The sequence below is a fragment of the Chamaea fasciata genome, unplaced genomic scaffold, assembly GCF_029207755.1.
Source record: "Chamaea fasciata isolate MVZ Bird 193981 ecotype frontalis unplaced genomic scaffold, bChaFas1.0.hap1 SCAF_16, whole genome shotgun sequence".
In the NCBI taxonomy this organism is placed as follows: domain Eukaryota; kingdom Metazoa; phylum Chordata; class Aves; order Passeriformes; family Sylviidae; genus Chamaea; species Chamaea fasciata.
In genome coordinates this window covers 10,003,663-10,018,165 of record NW_027094101.1, presented here as the reverse complement: position 1 = coordinate 10,018,165, position 14,503 = coordinate 10,003,663, and the positions used below count along the sequence as shown (strand labels likewise).

Below are 14,503 nucleotides of genomic sequence, written 5' to 3'. Positions count from 1 at the left end.
AACTCCAGGCAAACCAGGGGAGAATGGGCAGAACCCGGAGCCAGGAGGAGCCCCCCCAGGCTCTGCCACCTTCAGCAGGGACCCCCACCCTGAACCTCCTGCCTGCAGGTTCAGGCAGCCTCACACAGCACCTGTGGAGCTGTAGGGAGTCCCAGCCTTGGCAGGCATAGAAACCTGGAGATGCCACCATGTCACCTCCCTGGTGTGCCCCATGTCCCTGCACCAGCCACCTCCTCTAACATCCTGCCCCCTTCCCTCCCTTCCAGAGCTCCTGGGATCGGCAAAGAAAGTCAATGTCAACTTCCAAGACACGGACGGGTGAGTGGGAGCCCCAAGCCCAGGTGTGGGTGCTGTGGGGTGTGTGCCAGGGGTGCTGTGAGCAGAGAGTCTGGTGTGTCTGTGTGGGAATGCCAAGCTCTCCAAGCTGCCAGCCCTGGTGCCTGGGCTCTGGCCCCCATTAGCCCACGTGGTTGAGCCCTGCCTGCACCCAGAGCTGGCGCTGGCCTGGAGCAGCCCCGGGCACCAGAGCAGGCAGAGGCAGGGCTGTGCCCCACATCTCACCACACGTTTCCCAGCCTTGTGCAGGGATCTGCCGGGTGGGAGAGCCGTGACCCCGCCAGGCCCCAGCGCGACGCTCCACAGCCACATCCAAGGGGCGGGAGCAGTGCAAAGGGACCGCAGATCACCCCTGCTAATCACACTAATGAGGCTGCAGGGGGGCGGCCGGGGCCCTGCGCAGGAGGGGGCTGCCATGGGATCGCTGCTGGTGGGGCTCGGCAGCAGCTGCCCCCGGCTCCCCCCGCTCCGTGATCCCACTTGAGTGGGGCAGCAGGATGGTGGCACTTGTTCCCTGGGGATGGTTCTGCTGTGGCCAGGACAGAAGGCCATGCCCCAGGGACGTATGGCCACAGCAGCCTGGGTCCCTCCTCATCCTCGTCACCAGGCTGATGGCAGCGGATGTCCCCTGGTTCCTGCCAGCTCTTTGCTGTGCAAGGGGACATCACCCCAGGGGCCACTCAGTGCTCCGCAGAGCCAGCAGGTCACAGGAGGGCAGGGGAGCTGCAGGCAGGGCCCTCCCTGCTTGTATCCTGCTCCGGAAAGACTCAGGGGAAGCAAAAGGGGAGCAGCCTCCAGCCCCCAGCGCTGCTCCTGGAAAGGATCCCCCGGGAGAGCACAGGGCAGCCCAAGGCTGCAGCCTGGGTGTGCTCCGCTCTGTGTGAGCTCAGCCAGCGCCGTGCCTCAGTTTCCCCATCCCTGTGGTGCTGGGCTGGCTGTGCCATGGGTGAGCACCATGTCAGTGTCCCCGCGCTGGCCCCGGGGCCGGTGACCTGCTCATGGCCGAGGTGGCCAGCTGGGCCGTGAGGTGCCCCAGGGAAGCCCCCGAGGCAGCCCCGGGGAAAGGCTGCGATTTGCACCATCTTGAGCGGATTTGAGCAGGGCGCTGGAGTGGAAAATGTTGACATTTCCCAGGCAGACGTTGGGGATCAGCCTCCTGTGCAGGCTGTCTGCTCACATCGCCGCTCCCCGCGGGGATGGCAGGCGGCTGCTCCCTGGGCACCACAGCGGCCCGCTCCCCACGGGGACGTGTCCCACCTCAGCCGGGAGCCTGGGGAAGATGGCCAGGGGGATTGTTACCCCACACCTGCCCCTCGGGCACCGGGCAGACACAGAGGCCAGCGTGTCCTGGGGGCTCCAGCCCGTTCCCGTGCTGCGGTGACAGCAGGGTGGCCCCGGGGATGGGACGGGGATGCTGTGCATGGCCGGGGCGCGGAGCAGCGGCGGATTGGGTGCCAGCGCAGTCGCACGGAGGATGCCACTGCCGGGAGCACAAGTAGGTCAGCTCCTGGCCTGCTTCCCAGGCGGGAGCCTCCAGAGCTGCAAGAGCAGAGCGGGTGCGGGGCCGGGGGCTTTCCCCACCCCACAGCCCAGCCCGACACTGGGCAAGGGTAGCGCTGCCATCTGTGCTCATGGCCGCGCTGCTGGGGCCAGGCTGGGGGAAGTGGGTCAGTGGGGAGGGGGCTCCTCTGCACCCCTACCCTCCGAGGGGCACCCCTGTGCCTGCCCTGCCCACCACCTCCAGCCTGCTGGGGTCTCAGCATTCCCAGACCTGCAGCAGCTTTTGCCCCAAAAGCTCACAAAGGGATGTGGGGGTGGCTTTCCCAGGATCGTGAGCACGTGCAGGGCAGAGCAGCTGCCCTGGGGTGCTGCAGAGGTGCAGGTTGAGGGCCATGGTGCTGGACAGGGGCTGGCAGGGCTGTGGAGGGGACAGCCCTGTGTCCCCTGACACCAGCCCGGTCCCCAGGTTCTCGGCTCTGCACCATGCGGCGCTTAACGGCAACACAGAGCTCATCTCACTGCTGCTGGAGGCACAGGCTGCCGTGGACATCAAGGACAACAAAGGCGAGTCCCCGGGTCCTGGCCGTGCACCCTGCCCTGTGCCCCCCGGCAGGCTCTGCCTGCTGTGTCAGCACATGGAAGGCTCACGGCTTCTCACCCCTGCAGGCATGCGGCCCCTGCACTACGCAGCCTGGCAGGGCAAGAAGGAGCCCATGAAAATGGTGCTGAAGGCAGGCTCCTCTGTGAACATCCCATCGGATGAGGGGCAGATCCCCCTGCACCTGGCAGCACAGCACGGGCACTACGACGTGGTATGGAGAGGCACGGGGCTGGCGGGGGGGTGGTGCCACCCCTCTGTCCCCGCCCTCACCAGGCTGGGATCTTGCCTGTCCCCAGTCGGAGATGCTCCTGCAGCACCAGTCCAACCCCTGCATCATGGACAACTCGGGGAAGACGCCCCTGGACCTGGCATGCGAGTTTGGCCGGGTCGGGGTAAGTTCTTGCAGGGCTGGGACTCCCCTCGGGAGGACTGGGAGGGGACAGGGACGCTGTGGGGTGCCCAGGGGTGCTGGAGCAGCTGGAGGGGCACAGGGGTGGCCAGGGTGGGGATGTGCCATGCTACCACTGCAGGGGAGCTCCGGCTGCTGGCAGGAGGGGAGGTGGGGCCGCCCTTGCAGCCCTGCTCCATCTGTGTTTGCTGAGCCAGGTGGTCCAACTGCTCCTGAACAGCAACATGTGCGCGGCGCTGCTGGAGCCCAAACCGGGGGACACCACCGACCCCAACGGCACCAGCCCCCTGCACCTCGCCGCCAAAAACGGCCACATCGACATCATCCGGTGGGTGCCGTGGGCAGGGGGGGCAGTGCCAGTGTACCCCCCGTGCCCCGCTGACCCCGCTGTCCCCCCGCAGGCTCCTGCTGCAGGCTGGCATCGACATCAACCGGCAGACCAAGGCAGGCACAGCACTGCATGAGGCCGCTCTCTGCGGCAAAACGGACGTGGTGCGGCTGCTGCTGGATGTAAGGGCCCCCCCAGGCACCCCCAGATGCCCCCAGACACCCCCAACCCAGCCAGGGGCTGTGGGAAGGGGGTGACCCCACAGCTGGGAGCTCAGAGCAGCTTGTGCAGCTCTCCCAGGGAGCAGAGCTGAGGATCCTGGAGGGGATACACCAAGGGGTGAGGGTCACAAGGGGGGTACACACAAAGGTCTGAGAGCTGCTGGTCTCCTGGTGGCCTAGGGAGTCGCAGGGGTGGCAGGATGGGGACCAGCCACCTCCCAATCCCTCTCATGCCATTGCAGAGCGGGATCAACGCCCATGTCAGGAACACCTACAACCAGACAGCGCTGGACATCGTCAATCAGTTCACCACCAGCCAGGCCAGCAAGGAGATCAAGCAGATGCTGCGGGGTAGGGGGTTAGAGGGCACAGAGTGGCCGTGCTGGCACGAGGGATGCTGGGCTGGGGGTGACAACCCCGTGGGGTGAGCAGCTGCTGACGCTCCTGTTCCGCCCCGCAGACGCCTCTGCAGCTCTGCAGGTCCGGGCCGTCAAGGACTATTGCAACAACTATGACCTGACCAGCCTCAATGTGAAAGCCGGGGATGTGATCACCGTGAGTGCGGCCGGGGGGGCCGGGGACAGCCCGGTGTGAGCGCCGGCCCCCGGCCTGGCCCCTGACCCAGCCCATCCCGCAGGTGCTGGAGCAGCACGCAGACGGGCGCTGGAAGGGCTGCATCCACGACAACCGCACCGGCAATGACCGCGTGGGATACTTCCCCTCCAGCCTGGTGGAGGCCATAAGCAAACGAACAGGCAAATAATCCCCCCTTATGCCCCCCAGCCCCGGGGAGCCCTGTCTTGCTTCGGTGGGGACCGGGGTGTCGGGGGGTGCAGCGGTGAAGACAAACCCCAAGGAGATGCCCCTCGTGCATGTGGGGTCGGTGTCCCCGCCATGTGCATGGGGACGGTGCCTTCAAGTGTGTGGGGTCAGTGTCCTCATTGTGCCTGTGGGGCTGGTGTTCCCATTGAGTGTGCAGAGTCCATGTTCCCGTTGTGTCTGTGGGGTGGGTGTCCATGTGGTGCCTTGGGGGTTGGCGCTGGCAGCCCTGGGGTGTTTGAGGGTCAGCCCCGGCTGCCCTTGGGCTGGGGGAGGCCTTTGAGGTGCCAGGAGGTTGGTGCATGAGGAGACCCCAGGGTGTCACTGTGTTTTGGGGGGACTGGCACAGCAGTGGGGTCGCAGGAGCTGGTGCTCAGGGTCTGTGCAGGGGCTGGGAACCAATGCCAGGGAGCTGATGCCGCCACACAGAGACCATCTGTCCAGCCAAGGGCCATCTCAGGGATTGGCCCCTGCTCCCCTGCCCTCTGGCTGTCTGTCCCCATCCCCATCATCACACCTTTAGACTCCTGGTGGGGTGTGCAGCCCCTTGGGATGTCCCCAGGCTGTGCCCTTTGCCAGGAGTGTCCCAATGGGGCTGGTGCCTCTGCAGGCAGTGTTGAAAGGCCCCACATCAACCATCTCACCCCACTCCTGGGAGCGCATCCTGGGGGCAGCCACACCATGGGGACATGGGCAGGGAATGGTGGCACTTGAACAGTGTCTCAAGGGAGTGGCAGCACAAGTGGCTGCCGGGCAACCCACAGCAGCCCTGGAGGTGCTGGCCAGGCAGGGGCAGAGCCACTCTCCAGGTATGGGTCGTGTGCCAGCACCAGAGATGCCATCCATGTCTCCTGGGCCGTGCTCTGTGGCTCCTGGGCTGCAGCTGGCCCACAGCAGTGCTAGCCAGGCTGTGGGGTTCTGTAGCCACTCCTGTGGCTGTGTGTGGGGGGCAGGTGCCGTGTCATGGCTCAGCCAGCTGGACACAGAAGTGCTGGCGCTGTGGCCCCAGCCTGGTCCTGCCTGCAGCCCCACCCCTGGGCTGGCTCTGCGGGGAGCAGGAGCCCGGCAGCCCCCGGTGAGCCCCCTGTGAGCTGTCCCGGTGTCCATGTCGGATCGGCGGGATGTGTCCGTCCCCTGCGCCGGGCTGTGTGTGTGCTGAGCTCCCACTGCTGCTCCTCGGATCGGCTCCGCATCCGTTGGGTCTCAGTTCTGGCTTCTCCACGTCCCTTTGGTCGCTTTTTTTATTTGCTGCCTTTTTCCCCCCCTTTCTTTTATTTTCTTTTCTTTCTTTTCTTTTTTTTTTTTTTCTTTTTTCTTTTTTTTTTTTTTTTTTTTTTTTTTTTTTTGGCGGCGCTGAGCGTGTCTCTATTATTTTGATTCTTTTCATTTTGTCTCTTGTTATGTTTTTATTATCAGGTTCATGGGAGACTGTAACAATCCCCCAACACTTCCAAAAGATCCCGCTCCCGGCTTACGGGGCTGCTGTGCTAAACGGTGACGCCTCGTCCCATCCGTTCCATTCCCTGCCTCCACCTCCACCTCCACCACCACATTCCCATCAGACTCTTTTCAGTTCCTTTGGCTATCACAGGCTCTCCCCTAGCAGTGCCGACGAGCCGCGTTACGGACAAGGTAGTTCACCGCTCGCTTCGTGCTCTCCATGGATTTTCCTTTCTTTTCCTTTAAAAGCGTGTGTCGAGTCTTTTCTCTCTGCTCGGCCTCTCCCCCCCCCTCACCGGGGGGCTGCAGGGCGTGTGTGTGTGCATGCAGCGTGTGCATGCAGCATGCATGTGTGCAGTGGGGACAGCGGGGGCACACGGGTGCCAGCGCTCCCCCCGCACACCCGCTCCAGCGCCACTGTCACACCCTGTGCCCATGGCACGGCCCACCCTCCCCACCCCGCTGTCTCCACGCTCCTCTCCGGGTGCCTGGGCACCCCCAAAGCACTCGGGCCTGTGCCGGGGCAGGGCTGGCAGCATGGGGCCACAGCTCTGTGCCGCGGGCACAGGGACCCTCTGCTGGCTACAGCGTCCCTGCAGGCTGCAGCTCTGAGCAGGTCGGGGCAGTGCACGCGGAGCTGGAAGGGGCTGCGGCGCTGGGAGCTTTCCCAGGGGATGCTCCTGGGGCTGGCTCAGTGCAGGCAGAGCCCGGCTGAACCCTGGGGACCATCCCCAGGACAAGGCAGGTGATGGATGCTGCAGGTCTGTGCGTCGACAGCACCCAGGGGCAGGGGGTTTGCAGGGGTGCAGTCCTCCATGGCTGGGGCCGGGATCTGGCACATGCCCTGGTGGCAGCAGCTAAGGAGGTTGTGTTGGGGAGCACTGGGTGGCTGTGCTGGCACTGGGGACAAGGGAGCACTTCTTTTCCCCAGGGCTTTCTCTCCTGGTGGGGCTGCACAGAGCTGCATGATCCCAGGCTCCTCTTGGTGTGACCGTGGCATGTGCAGCTCAGGGATGTCCCAGCCTGATTTGGTGGGGCTGTTTGTCCCCTGCTGTGCTCCTTGTACCACCTGCCCCCTGCTACGGTTGGTGCTGTTGGAGTGAGCAGCTCCATGAACAGAACTGGCCTGGCTGGCAGTGGGGTGACTGTCCCACAGCTGGTGGCAGTGCCCCATGGCTGGCAGTGATGTGGTAACACCCCATGGCTGGTGGTGGGGTGGCAGTGCCCCATGGCTGGCAGGACAGTGATGGAGCCGTGGTGGGGCCGTGGCAGCACTGGCCTTATAGGGCTGTTGTCCATCTCATCTGATGCTGTTTTTCCCCCAGGCTCAGAGCTGGGTGTCCCTGGTGACAGTGGGGCCTGGCAGAGGTGGCCAGCACAGTGAGCTGGTGAGGAGCTGTGCCCAGGGGTGACCCTCAAGCTGTGCCCCAGAGGATGGCCAGGTCCTGTCATCCACTGCTGTGTCCCCTGTGTGTCACCAGGGTTTCAGCACCTGGTGCCTGGCCCTGCACGGCCCCCGTGTACCCCCAGATGAGTGCAGGCAGCTACAGGGACATGGCCAGCACTGCCTGGGACAGGGGACAATGGAGTGGGGACCCTGATCCCAACTGCTTGAGTTTGCTCAGCTCCCTTTGCTCCCTGCACTGGGTCATGTTCCCATCCTGTTCCGTGAAGGGATGACACGGTCCCTGTGCCTTGTCCAGGCTGAGCCAGGGCACTGAACACCCCACTGTGGGTCTGTCCCCGGCTGGCAGTAGGGAGGGGATGCTCTGCACAACGGGGATCCAGGGCTGGTCACTGTCACCTCTGCCAGCTTGGGATGGGACAGGGCCCTAGGATGTCTCTGGCATCCCTGGGAAGGGACACAGCTGGGGTCCCCACCCCTTTCCTGTGGGGTTGTTCCCACGTGCAGCAGCGCCAGCCCCGGGGCTGTGGTCACCTGCCCCGTGCCACAGCCGTGCGAGCTCGAACGCAGAGCCACACACCTGACAGCTACTCTCTCTGCTCTGCCACCAAGGGTCCCGAGGGGCCGACATGAGCCCCTCCCACCTGTCACCATCGCAGGGCGGTTCCACGCCAGCCCCCGCCGAGGAGATCTGGGTGCTGCGGAAACCCTTCACAGGTACGGCAAGCCGGGACTGGCTGGAACACGCAGCACCTGCCAGGACGTGCCAGTGGCTCCGGTGAGGCAGGGCCCCACCACGGCGTCCCCTCAGAGTGGGGCTCAGAGCCCTGACAGCCTCTCCTCTCCTCTGTGTGCAGGTGGTGACCGCAGCAGCCTGGGCAGCACGGGCAGCGTGGCCTCGGCGCGCAGCTCGGGGAGCGGGCAGAGCGCGGGCAGCGGGGCGCACGCCCTGCACGCTGGCTCCGAAGGCGTCAAGGTAAGGCCAGCCCAGAGGTGACTGTGCCAGCTGCTCTTGGCTGCAGTCCTGCAGCGTTTGCTGCCTGCCCTGACCTCAACTGGGATTGGTACTTGACCGGGTGCTGTGCAGTCTCATTGATACCCTGAGTGCCGCCAGCTCCGCTGTCACCAACAGTGGCCGCCAGCGTGTCCCCTCCACCTGGCCCCTCGGGGCTGCCTGGGCCTGGGCTCAGCCCCTGGCAAAACATCCCACGGGTCCATCCAGGGCTGCTGTGCTGTGTCTCTGCTGCTGCTTGCAGGGGCCTCTGCACTGCCCTGCCCTGCACACTCTGCTGCCACTGGCGTGGCACTGCCACTAATGCACTGCTGCCATCGGCCTGGCACACTGCATCCAGCACCATGCGTTGCTGCCACCAGCCTGGCACACTGCCATCAGCACCATGCACTGCTGCCGCTGGCACCATGCATGCCACCAATGCACTGCTGCCACCAACAAACTGCACTGCACATGCTGCTCCATCAGCACAGCACGCTGCCACCAGGGCACTGCTGCCACCAGCACCTCACACTGCCCTGACACTGCTGGCACAACAGCCCTGTGCTGCCCCTGGGCTGTCCCGTTCCCCAGTGATGGCACCTGCCAGCCCACCCACCCCAGCACCTGCCAGCCCAGTGCCCTGGCACCCTGCCTGCCATGCCCACGTCCCCCTGAGCCACACCATGCTGCCAGCCAGGGGGGCTCTGTCTTGTGGGGACCCCACAGCCCGTGCCAGCAGCCCGGGCTGGGCATGTGCCAGGCTGGATGTGGGGTGCGGCGGTGCCGTGGGCTCCTGCTGCCGGCAAAGCACCATCTGCTGTTCCCGCGGCTCCCGCTCTCCCCGCTGCCGCCGAAATCTGCTGCAACCCTCCCTGCCCACCCTCGCCCGAGCTGGCAGCACCCGCAGCACCCGCAGCATCCATGGTACCCGCGACACCCGCGACATCCGCAGCACCCGCAACACCCGCGACACGCACCCCACGGCCCGCCGGCCTCTGCCCGCCTCACTCCTGCCTGCTCTCCCCCCTTCCCGGGGTGTTTTTCAGCTGCTGGCAACGGTCCTTTCCCAGAAGGCTTCTGCGCAAGAGTCTGCCGTGGGCGATGGGCCGGCCAAGGCGCAGGACATCCCCGCAGGTGCGTGCTGCGGCCGCTCGGCTGCCGGAGCAGGAGGAGCCCTGGCCGTGCCGTGGATCCAGGGATTTGTCTTTTTTTTTATTGCCACGGCACCCATCGCCAGAAGAAAAACGTGTGGGTAAAAAATGACTCTCTCGCCTTTCGGCTGCTGCCAGGCCTTCTCCTGCCTCGGTTAGTGGGGGCCCGTGGGGGGGCGGGGGGCGGTGTGGGGCGGGCAGGGGGGGGCACCGCTGCTCCCTGGCCCCTTCCCTTCCCTGGCCCCCCCGCCAGCCCTGCTGGAGCCCGAGCGGGGATGTCCCCCCCCCGCCACCGCCGTCTGGGGGGCTGCGGGGAGCAATGGCCACGCCACGGGGGTGCCCACGCCACGGGAGTGGCACGTGCCTGGGAATCGGGGGGACAGACAGGAGATGCACACGTGGGAGGGGGCGTGGGGGGATTGCCCAGAGCTGCCCGGGCTGCGGGGAGGGAGGAGGCTGCGGGCAGAGAGAGCCGGGGCAGGGGGCATGCACTCCGGGGAGGGGGTGCATACACAGAGGGGGGTGGGCACGCGGGGAGGGGGCTGCAGACGTTGCCAGGGGGAGGGGGACACATGCCGGAGCGATGCAGACGCAAGTGGGATGCAGACGTGAGGGAGATGCACACGGCAGAGGGATGCACATGTGAGGAGGATGCCCACGCGAGTGGGATGCAGATGCCCGGAGGATGCACACACAAGGAGGATGCACGCACACACACGCGCGCACACACACACACACTCATGGAAGATGCAGTTGCTGGTGGGGGGGAAGGGGTTTTTCTTGTTCATCCTGATCAGAAACACGAGGCAAAAATTTCAGGGCAGCCCTCCTTACCCTGGAGGGTGGGCACCAAGGAATGCCCGTGGGGGGGCTCAAGGGATGAACAGCTTGTGTGAGCCTGCCTGGCTGCTGGCAAGGCCTGAGGAGTGGAGCCCGAGGGTTTTGGGCAGAGGGACCCCTCTGGCTGTGCCTGGGCACCAGGGACACTCGCTCTGGAGGAGAGGACTGGCTGAATCCCACTGCTGGGGGCCGTGCTGGGTGCAGCAGCTCTCCTGCCCCTCCCCGAGGAGCAGCACCGTGTCCAGGGCACTGCGGGGTGCTCGGGGCTGCTGTGCTGGGCTGGATGTCGCTCTCCTGTCCCTACCTTGGCCCTGCCAACCCGGGGGTGTGGCTGTGGCATCCTGCCCAGGGCAGGGCTCGGCCCTCCCTCCCGCTTGGCCAGAGCCCCGGGCTGGGCAGCCCCGGCCCCGCTGACCTCTGCCCCTCCAGCAGGTTCGTCGCGGTCGCAGAGCGTGGCCAGCTCCCCGTATGCCCCCCAGCCCACCGCCGAGCCCCAGCTGAAGAAAATGGAGCCGCCGTCAGAGGGGAAGGTGTGCGGGGAGCGCTGGGTGCCGCGGGGAGCATGTGGGGACAGCTTGGGGAACAAAGGCAGGAGTGGCAGGTCCCCATCCCCAGAGCTGCCCCGATCCATGTGTCCCTCTTGCCCCAGAGCTCGGAGGCCGTGTACCAGTGGCTCTGCAAGTTCCAGCTGCAGCTCTACGCGCCCAACTTCATCAACGCCGGCTACGACATCACCACCATCAGCCGGATGACGCCGGAGGTGGGGCCGGGGGCGGTGGGAGGGAGGCACGGCCAGAGCAGGGCAGCACTGACCCCCCTCTCTGCCCCAGGACCTCACAGCCATCGGGGTCACCAAGCCGGGCCACAGGAAGAAGATTGCCTCCGAGATCAACAACCTCAACATCCCCGAGTGGCTGCCTGAGTACAAACCGGTGAGGGCTGTGCAGGGCCAGGGGGACAGAAGCCACATCCATGGTGGCAACGAGTCCTCTCCTCCCTTCCCAGGGAAGGGTGGCAGTGGACGAGGGTGGGAGCTGGCTCCATGGTCCCAGAGCTGCCCATGTCCCCTCCTGACAGCTCCCCAGGGACCATCAGGCTGGTGCCAGCTGTCATCCATGGGGATGTGGCACTGTGTCCCCTGACGATCCCCCTGCCCCAATGTCTGGGCACAGTGAGAGGCTTCCCATGGGAACTGGGTTGGGAATAGCCCAGGATGCTGGTGGGGCATAGGGACAGCACAGGGACAGCCCTGGGGCTGTGATCCCCCAGCAAATGGGATCTCCTGTGTGTTGTGGGTGCTGGGGTGGTGGAGCCAGACCCTGCTGCCAGTTGGTGCTGAGCCATGCCCCGCACCCCACCCCAGGCCAACCTGGCGCTGTGGCTCTCCATGATCGGCCTGTCCCAGTACTACAAGGTGCTGGTGGAGAACGGCTACGAGAACATCGACTTCATCACCGACATCACCTGGGAGGACCTGCAGGAGATCGGCATCACCAAGCTGGGTAAGGCCCTGCGCGGGGCGCCGCCTGCAGTGGCCTCGGCGCTGACACTGACAGCATGTCCCACCCCCAGGCCACCAGAAGAAGCTGATGCTGGCCGTGAAGAAGCTAGCGGAGCTGCAGCGCGCCGAGCTGGGCAAGTATGAGCCGGGCACGCTGAAGAGGAAGGCGTCGGGGCCGCCCCCAGAGGTGCTGGCCATCGAGTCCCCCCCGCCGGAGCCGCCCGAGTGCCAGTCACCCAAGATGACCACCTTCCAGGACAGCGAGCTCAGCAGCGAGCTACAGGTGGCCATGACGGGTGAAGGCCCCGAGGAGCCCCCCGAGAAGGTGGCGAACTCCGCAGCCCCCGGTTACCGCTCGCCGCCAGGGCTGGGCGGCCGTGCCCGGCTGATGAGCAGCTCACAGGAGCTGCTGGGGGATGGCCCGCGGGGCCCCCCCGCCGCCGCCATCTCCAAGAGCCAGGAGTACCTGGCGGAGGGGGCCGGGGAGAGCCCCCCTGCGCCGCCCAAGGAGAGCCGCCCGCCCCGGCATGGCCACCCCGTGAAGCGAGCCAGCGTGCCCCCCGTGCCCGGCAAACCCCGGCAGCCCTTCCCGGCCTCCGCCGGGCAGCTGACTCCACCGCAGACCCCCGGCAAGGCGCGACCCTCGTCCCCACAAGGCCCGGCGGCCCCTCACGCCACCGCCAAGGTGAAGCCCACCCCACAGCTGCTGCCGCCTGGCGAGCGCCCGGCATCACCCCGCTCCCTGCCCCAGTCGCCCACGCACCGCGGCTTTGCCTATGTCCTGCCGCAGCCCGCCGAGGGCGAGGCAGCGCCCCCGGGAGTGCCCATCCTGCCCGTCTCGGTGCCCGTGCTGTGCCTGCCGCCGGCGGCTGAGGGCGAGGAGGAGCCAGGCAGGCCCAAGAAGCGGGCGCACAGCCTGAACCGCTACGCCGCCTCCGACAGCGAGCAGGAGCGGGACGAGCTGCTGGTGCCGGATGCGGGGCCCTACGCCACCGTCCAGCGCCGCGTGGGCCGCAGCCACTCGGTGCGGGCACCCGCCGGCGGCGACAAGAATGTCAACCGCAGCCAGTCCTTCGCTGTCCGCCCCAAGAAGAAGGGACCCCCGCCGCCCCCTCCTAAGCGCTCCAGCTCTGCCATCTCCAGCGCCGGTATGGCCGAGGACTTCCCCAAGGAGGGTGAGGGCGAGGCGGCCGTCGGAGCCCCGAGTGCCGAGGGCGAGGGCCGCCGGGAGCAGCGGCGGGCGAGCGACCTGGGCGGCAGCGTGGACACGGGCAGCGCAGGCAGCGTGCGCAGCATCGCAGCCATGCTGGAGATGTCCTCCATCGGCGGCGGTGCCCGAGCGCTGGCGCTGCAGAAGCCACACGTGGCGGCCGGGCCGGGGCCAGCTCCGGCCAAGGCGCCCGAGGGTTACTACCTACAGCCCGGGCCGCCCCCGGGCAGCCCCGACCGCGCCCGCGTGGCCACCGTCCTGGCCACCGTCAAGCACAAGGAGGCCATCGGGCTGGACGGGGAGGTGGTGAACCGGCGCCGGACCATCAGCGGCCCCGTCACCGGGCTGGTGGCGGCCGCCCGCCGCGAGCGCGCCGACAGCGTGCGGTCGGAGGCGGCCGCCGACGGCCCCGGCGAGCGGCTGCGGGTGGAACGCGGCGGCTCCCCCGACGGCATCCCCTTCGCCGAGGACGGCACCCTCACCATCAAGCAGCGGCCGCGGCCCCTGGGACCAGCCCGGGGGGAGACGGGCGAGGGGCTGTCCCCGGCCCACCGCCACGGGGACCTGGCCAAGGTGGAGGCCAGCGCCACGCTCAAGCGGCGGATCCGGGCCAGACAGAGCCAGCAGGACGGCGTCCGCTTCGTCCTCACCGAGTCTGACACCGTCAAGCGCCGGCCCAAAGCCAAGGACAAGGAGCCGGCACTGGAGCCGGCCACGCTGGCCGTGTACCAGAACGGCACCGGCACTGTGAAGCGGCGGCCGGCCTCGGAGCTGAGCGGGGCTGAGCCGCCGCCCACCCCACCGCCCGCCGCCCGCCCTGACGGCCCCGAGTCCGTCCCGCCGCCCGCCGAGCCCAAGAAGCCCTACAAGCCGCCGGTGTCTCCCAAGCCTGTGCTGACGCAGCCGCCTCAGAAGATGCCTGGGCCGCCCGTGCCCGTCCCCAAAAAGGTGCCCATCCCAAGCCCCGGCAGCCCAGGTAGGTGCCCCGCCAGCCCCCTGGGACGGGCGCTCCCAGCCGGCCCCGCCGCCCTCCTGCCCCTCTCCCTTCTCTCCGCAGAGGTGAAGCGGGTCCACGGCACGCCGCCCCCAGTGTCCCCCAAGCCAACGCCGCCCCCCACAGCGCCCAAGCCCCCCAAGCCCCACGCCGCCATCCAGTCGGTGAGCGCCAGCTCCACGCCGACCCCGTCGCCAGCCCGGCAGCTGAGCCCCGCGGCCAAGCCCTCCAGCACCCCGCCTTCGCTCTGCTCCAGCCCCGCCAAGCCCCTGTCGCCCGGCGCGCAGCCCCAGCAGGTGCCGGTGAAGCCGCCGCGTTCCACCATCGCCAGCCCGTCCGTCGACAGCGCCGGCCCCGAGCTGGCGCAGCAGAAGCTGGAGGAGACGAGCGCGTCCCTGGCTGCCGCGCTGCAGGCTGTGGAGGAGAAGATCAAGCAGGAGGACAGTCAGGCGGCAGAGTAAGGGCGTGCAGGGGTTGATGGTGGGTCCCGGGGAGAGTGTGAGGCCGCTCGGTGCCACCGAGCACAGGAGGCCGTAAGGACCATGCACAGGGGTCAGGCTCTGTCACCACGGTGGGAGCGGGATGGTGCTGGGGGACACTGGTGGAGCAGCAGGGGACCCTGGCTGGAACCGCGCTGGGGAGGTGACACTGAAGGACATCTTGCTGGAGCAGCAGGGGCGGGGGAACTTAGGCATGTGGGTGCCCTGGGGCATGTCTTGGAGAGGGGACACTGGGGACATGGAGCCAGAACACT

At 67.3% G+C, this 14,503-nt stretch overlaps 1 protein-coding gene across 1 annotated transcript in view; it reads left to right on the top strand.

Moving 5' to 3' along the window:
- CASKIN1 (CASK interacting protein 1) overlaps window positions 1-14,503 on the top strand; it is a 29,261-nt gene that overhangs the window by 12,707 nt on the left and 2,051 nt on the right. The window contains exons 2-20 of the mRNA XM_066197734.1: window positions 267-318; window positions 2,303-2,400; window positions 2,503-2,648; window positions 2,734-2,829; window positions 3,044-3,174; window positions 3,248-3,356; window positions 3,638-3,746; window positions 3,856-3,950; window positions 4,033-4,150; window positions 5,631-5,846; window positions 7,672-7,776; window positions 7,917-8,035; window positions 9,100-9,187; window positions 10,477-10,574; window positions 10,694-10,804; window positions 10,875-10,976; window positions 11,408-11,546; window positions 11,617-13,731; window positions 13,813-14,206. Coding sequence (XP_066053831.1) covers window positions 267-318; window positions 2,303-2,400; window positions 2,503-2,648; window positions 2,734-2,829; window positions 3,044-3,174; window positions 3,248-3,356; window positions 3,638-3,746; window positions 3,856-3,950; window positions 4,033-4,150; window positions 5,631-5,846; window positions 7,672-7,776; window positions 7,917-8,035; window positions 9,100-9,187; window positions 10,477-10,574; window positions 10,694-10,804; window positions 10,875-10,976; window positions 11,408-11,546; window positions 11,617-13,731; window positions 13,813-14,206 — 4,441 coding nt within the window. The remainder of the gene's footprint in view (window positions 1-266; window positions 319-2,302; window positions 2,401-2,502; window positions 2,649-2,733; window positions 2,830-3,043; window positions 3,175-3,247; window positions 3,357-3,637; window positions 3,747-3,855; window positions 3,951-4,032; window positions 4,151-5,630; window positions 5,847-7,671; window positions 7,777-7,916; window positions 8,036-9,099; window positions 9,188-10,476; window positions 10,575-10,693; window positions 10,805-10,874; window positions 10,977-11,407; window positions 11,547-11,616; window positions 13,732-13,812; window positions 14,207-14,503) is intronic.